General features: G+C 45.4%; 1 protein-coding gene across 1 annotated transcript in view; it reads left to right on the top strand.

Annotated features, from left to right (window-relative positions):
- Positions 1-5554: 5554 nt before the first annotated feature.
- SCP2 (sterol carrier protein 2) overlaps positions 5555-6325 on the top strand; it is a 174122-nt gene continuing 173351 nt past the window's right edge. Inside the window, exon 1 of the mRNA XM_024119754.3 lies at positions 5555-5703. Coding sequence (XP_023975522.1) covers positions 5635-5703 — 69 coding nt within the window. The 5' untranslated portion in view covers positions 5555-5634. The remainder of the gene's footprint in view (positions 5704-6325) is intronic.

The raw sequence follows: 6325 nt of genomic DNA, 5'->3' as shown, positions 1-6325 counted from the left end.
AAAGCCGGACACTAAGGTAGTGAGAACAGATTTTAATCGTTAATATACTATTATATACTATTGCAAAAGGGAAGTGTCCAGCGTGACACTGAACTCGTATTTGTACAGAGGTGACTGGGAATTTCACGGGGAGAATGAAGGAATAGGGAGGTGGGTGAGCGGGGATTATGTACAGTCGTGGAAGTAAAACTTACAAAATGCGCGGAGGGGATTAGTCCACATGCAACCGTTCTAGGTTTGCTAACTGGCGCTTTTGCAAGCTTAGGTTCCCACAGAGACTGGGAGACAGGAGCCCTACCTTCAGGTGTTGGCTGGAACAAACAGTAAACTCTTTCAGCAGCCTTGAGTTTTCTCAGGGAGGCACTTTAAGTGGGACTAGAGTCATCCTAGGGATGTGGCCTTGAGCTGTTAGAAACTATGTTAGTGTTCATTAAGTCTTTATAGGGGAGGCTGAAGCCTAGTAGAGAAAAGGGCTCAGAGGACACTGGCTAGAGTTTGGTGATGGAGAGAATCTTTGTCACTACCTTGTGGTGGTGTTAAAATGATTGGATGGGATGTGTGAACCTTGCTCACACATGTGCTCAATAAATGTTATCTCATTTTAAAAAATGTTATTTCATTTATTCATTCGGTCATAGTGTCTACATTCATGGACTTCACCACCTCACCTCCCATTTGCATCTCAATTCATCCCAATTTTACGCTCAATAACTGGACTGCAAAAATATTTGTGGATGAGAATCCCAAGGGCCTGCCCCCACTGTCCACCCAAAATGCTTTTGCAGAGATCATCAGTGGCCTTGTTTAGTTCATTCTGGGTGGATCAATAGTGTTCAGCAAACACTCTCCCCTCTTTCACTTTCCACTTGTTGAAGACCCCAAAGCCACTAACAATCCTGGCCTCCAACCAATGGCTGGACTGTTAGGTGATCTAGAAATAAAACTCTCTTTTTTTTTTTTTTTTTTCGGTACGCGGGCCTCTCACTGTTGTGGCCTCTCCCGTTGCGGAGCACAGGTTCCAGACGCGCAGGCTCAGCGGCCACGGCTCACGGGCCCAGCCGCTCCGCGGCATGTGGGATCTTCCCGGACCGGGGCACGAACCCGCATGCCCTGCATCGGCAGGTGGACTCCCAACCACTGCGCCACCAGGGAAGCCCAAAACTCTTTTTAAAGTCACTGGTGTTGCTGAGGTCAGCACTATGTCCATGAAGGTTTAAACAAAACTGGTATCTATGTCCATCAAGGTTTAAACAAAACTGGTATCTAACCTCCTTCCTGGGTCCAGTGGGAAACTCTTAAGTTCCTCTCTGTGACCCTCAAGATTAATTGGGGTTTATGTCACTCCTTGTCATTTGTGACCTGTTCTTGCTTCCAATTAATTAATTCAGGTTATGGATCACCTGGCCATCCCTCCCTGTCCCTTTTCTACATATTACTGGACACAACTCCAATTCTGCCACTCCTTAAAGAATCACAGACACGAGGCTGCATGAGAAAGATTTTTACAGAAGGTTGGGGAGCAACTGTGGGACTTCACATCTCATACTTAAGGAGGTTAATGCTAAGTGTTATGGACTGAATTGTGTCTCCCCCCCACATTTATGTGTTGAAGTCCTATCCCTCAGTACTTCACAATGTGACTGTATTTGGCAATAGGGTCTTTAAAGGGGTAATTAAGTTAAAATGAGGTCATTAGGGTTAGCCCTAATCCAACATGACTGATGTCCTTATAAGAAGAAATTTTTTAACACAGATGGGTATAGAGGAAGACAAAGTGAGAAAATGGCCATTTAGAAGCCAAGGAGAGGCCAAGGCCTCAGACAAAACCAACCCTGTCAATTCCTTCATCCTGGACTTCTAGCCCCCCAGAACTGTGCAGAAATAAATTTCTGCTGTTTAAGCTACCCAATTTGTGGTACTTTGTTATGGCAACCCTCACAAACTAATACACCAAGTAAAGGAAGTTCTTTTCCTAAGAGGAAATCTGGTGCCTGGTTTTTAAAATAACAAGGTGCCTCTCCTCCTCTCTACATTATGATTATTTCTGGGATTCCAAGGAAGCTTAGCGAAGGAGTAAGGGAGGTAGGATGAGAGTGGTAGTAATAATATGGCCATAGGTAGTAACATTTTTTTCTTTTAAATCCTTCTGGTTTTAGGCAAAAAATCCTTCAGTAATCCCTCCTGAACTATAATATGAATTTAACAAACTATTGTTTTAGTTATTAAAGGATATATGCAGAGCACTCTCACAATGATGATAGTAATGTCTTTAATGGAGGCCAGTTGGCAATATATGTTCAGAAGTATAAATCATCTTTTTTTTTTACTGTGAAATTCCAATTTTAGGAACTTAACCTACAGATATACCCACACAGGTGTGAAATGACCTTTCATTGCAGCATTGCTTATAATAGCAAAAGACTGGAAACAGTGTTAATATCCAACAACAGGGGATTGGTTAAATAAATCATAGTACATCTATAAATTGAATACTATGCAGTTATGAAAAAACACAGGAAGCTCTGATATGATCTTCAAAATCTATTTTTGTATAAAAAAATCAAGATGTGGAATAGTGTGTAAAGAACGCTAAAATTTGTGTTATAAAGAGGGACAGCATTACTTAGGTGGGTATATATATACTTGGTTGTAGTTACGTAAAATATTTCTAGGATAGGAGAGAGGAACTGGAAGTTGGCAATAGGGGTAGGAGGGAGAATTTTTATAGTTTGACCTTTTGTACTTTTTGAATCTTGATTCATGTTTTAACTATTATCTACTCAAAAATAAATAGTTAAAATGAAAACAAAACACGACAAAAATTAAAAACATGATATAGTAAAGACAAAAATAAAAGTAACATACACACAAGATCAAAACATTCAAACAGTACTGATGGATATAAAATTAAAAGAAAAAACTTTCTTCTTCCATCTTGTATGCATTTAAAAGAAGTTTGTTGTATTTTATGCAGCATTTCTAGGTGTTTTGTGGCAGGAGAATTTTTGGATTATCTAGTCTTCCACATTGGAAAGGGAAGTGTCCTTTCCCAATCTTTTCAGCATTAACAGCAATGTTTATTATTACTCCCTCTCCACCTCTATGGGCTCCTTTTTTGAAACCAATATCCATGGGACAGGCAGCATTTGTTACATAATAATTAAACTGGACTCTGTGACTTCTTGCTCTATTGGGTTATCTTATCCACCAATCACAGTGCTGTCTTTATCAGCCAATCAGAGTTTCAAGAAACAACTCTACACTTAGTAAAAGCCTCTTCAGTGCCAGCCTTATGCTGGACTCTAGGAATAGGTAGGAAAAGGGGAGATTCTTTGCCCCTTCTCTGATCATGTGACGATTTTACTAAGTTGACCCATTCTCAGCCCAGGAGTTCTTTACCCAGCCTAGTGGAGGCTCCTTAGAATCAACTGGGAGCAACTTTCTAAATATTGATGCCTAGGCTTTACTCCCAGAGGCTCTGATTCAGTAGAGAGTGGGCTCTGGATATGGATGTTTTGAACCTATGGTGATTTTTTGTTTGTTTGTTTGTTTTTGCGGTACGCGGGCCTCTCACTGTTGTGGCCTCTCCCGTTGCGGAGCACAGGCTCCGGACGCGCAGGCTCAGCGGCCATGGCTCACGGGCCCAGCCGCTCCGCGGCATGTGGGATCTTCCCGGACTGCGGCATGAACCCGTGTCCCCTGCGTCCGCAGGCGCACTCTCAACCACTGCGCCACCAGGGAAGCCCTCTATGGTGATTTTTATTCGGGATGGCATGGTGTATATACATATGAAATTTCTATAAGGCCTTTTGAAATAATAAAAATTGCCTGTGAACTGAGGGTCCACATGGTTCAGTTTCCCTTCCAGGGGTAAGGCTGTCTCCTGCAATAACCCTGAGGCCAGTTAGCCTCAATTTGAACATGTCCCTTCCCCCAGAGACAGGTTACTCAGTCCCCATAGAGATAGCGTGATCAGTCTCAGAACACCTCTGCTTGCCCCAAGTTTTTCCCTTGCCTTTCCGTGTAGCTTCCTTGTTCCGCTTCCTGCCCAACGGCTCCTCAGCAGCCAAGTGGAGTTTCTGCTAAATGAACATCTGGCCTTAAATTCTACCAGTGCTAGGAACAATTACAGGAAGTTTTCCTGAGGGAGTGAACTTCCAGCTTTTGATGGTTTATGCCATGGAGATCTAGGAGGGGCTCTTATCACACACCCTTAGGACTGGAAGGGGCCTTAGAAGTTTTACACACACAAACACACACACACACACACACACACACACACACACGCAGAGTCGGTTCTCAGTTTTTGGTGGTATTTATGTTCTGAAAGTTGCTGTGAACACAAATTAGTGAATACTGAACAATTGCTCCTAGGGGAAATACAGGGTTAGGCTCCTGCAAGTTTCTGCCCACAGCATTTTTTGTCAGCTGATCAATACATAACCTTCTTTTATGTGTGTTTCTGTTTAAAGACATCTTATTATTCACATATATATAGTAACATTGAACTCAGAGCCAATAGCACTATACCATGTTTGAACTAAGTTCCTGTATTTTCTACATAGTGCACCTCACACCCTTCTTGTATCTAGGTATACTAGATAGCATTTCAGGCATCATGCTTGGGGACCACTTTTAAACAGTGAAATCATCAACAAAAAACACAAAAATGCGAATAAGGTGGCACTAAATAGATCATGAGAAGCACCTTGGTTTACAGCGTGAGCTGAAACAAACAGAGCATGGTTCTTGTTTAACCTCAGCTGAGAACAGGCACGTGGGGCCACTCACACTTTCTGCCACCTCAAGGGTTCTTCTACTGTTGATTTGGGGGTTACAAATACATTTTTGTGAGCAGGAAAATCTGCAAATTCAAAATCAGCCAATAAAAAGCATCCACTGTATATATCCACAGTATACCTACATATATACATATTCCTTCTATTCAGTGCTAAAAGCTTTGTTTCTATCACCTGTTTAATCCTCACAAAACAACACATGAGCATGAGTTTCAGAGAGGTTAAAAAAGGTCACAGAGCTAGTGACAGAACTTTGGTTTTCGTTTTAGACATTCATGTAATAAAATCCGCCCCCCCTCCCCCCAGTGTACAGTCCTATTTGTTTTACACGTGCAGTGACTCTTCTAACTACTACGACCAATAGGATACAGAACAACTCCAACACGCCGAAATTCTTCCTGAGGCTACCCTTTTGTGTCCAGTTTCTGGCCAAGCCCTGCCCTCAGTCTCAGGCCTTGCTCCAGGCCACACTCCCTCTCAACATAGAGAACCTAAACCTGAGGGGCTGGTACCAGGCTATAGAGCTTTCTTAGAAGGGCTGAGGGGGCCTGGGTCTCAAGCCCACCTGTGAACTCCAGCCTTGTCCCCAAAGGGCTCCCTAACCCGCCCCGCCCGGCCAGGAGACCATACAGCCACGTCGCAGGCGCCTCAGTGCACGCGCAGGCGCACGCGCGCGCTCGCTCCCACGCCTGTCCGCCCCGCCCCCTGGCCGCCTCCCGCCCCGCCCCCGGTTCTAATTGCTCCGGCGCAGCAGAGGTTTCAGTAGGTCTGCGCGCTCGTTAGGCCAGTCGTCCCTACGTTAGCTGCGGCTCCCGTGCCCAGAAGTGTCCGAGCCATGCATGTGGACATCTCACAGTCTCCGCTCCGGAACCGGGTGTTTGTGGTGGGCGTTGGGATGACCAAGGTAAACAGAGCCGTGGGTCCCCGGAGGCGGGCTCCCTGCTCTGCTCTGTCTGGGTGAGGCCTGGGGAGATTCGAGGTGACCGGGAACCGGGGGTGGGGGGGTGGGGGAATCAGATATGGGGCTGTGCGTCGGTCTGTCCTTCCTACCCGGAGGGCGCCCGGGGCATCCCACCGCCCAGCTTGGCTTCTTGGCCCTGTGGGCATCAGAGTGGCGACTCGGGTGGGTTGTAATGTAGGGTGTGTCTGCGGGATCGTAATATCGCAGGGTTGTTCCAGCGGCCATATCTTCCTCCTTTTTTCCTTTTCTCCCTGGGGCGCAGTTTGTGAAGGACGCCCCAAGATGACCCAAAGTCCGCACCTGCTTTGAATCTGGGTGGAATCCTAAGATGTGTGGACCTCTGACGGAGGCAAGGTCCGCCTCACACCCGAAAGGAAAGCAGGTCGTGAATGTCGCCAGCTCTGCACTTCCAGGAATACTCCTTGTAGGATCCCTTCTCAGGGACAGTTCCAGTGTAGATGAGGAGGAGAATCATTAGTGATGCTCAGCGTCTCGGCACAGGTGGCAGGTTTTCTGGATCCACCGACCTTTGTTGTTCCTCAAGTGGTACTCTTCTTGGTACTCA

The sequence above is a fragment of the Physeter macrocephalus genome, chromosome 4, assembly GCF_002837175.3.
Source record: "Physeter macrocephalus isolate SW-GA chromosome 4, ASM283717v5, whole genome shotgun sequence".
NCBI classification, from domain to species: domain Eukaryota; kingdom Metazoa; phylum Chordata; class Mammalia; order Artiodactyla; family Physeteridae; genus Physeter; species Physeter macrocephalus.
This window is presented reverse-complemented; position numbering and strand designations above follow the sequence as displayed.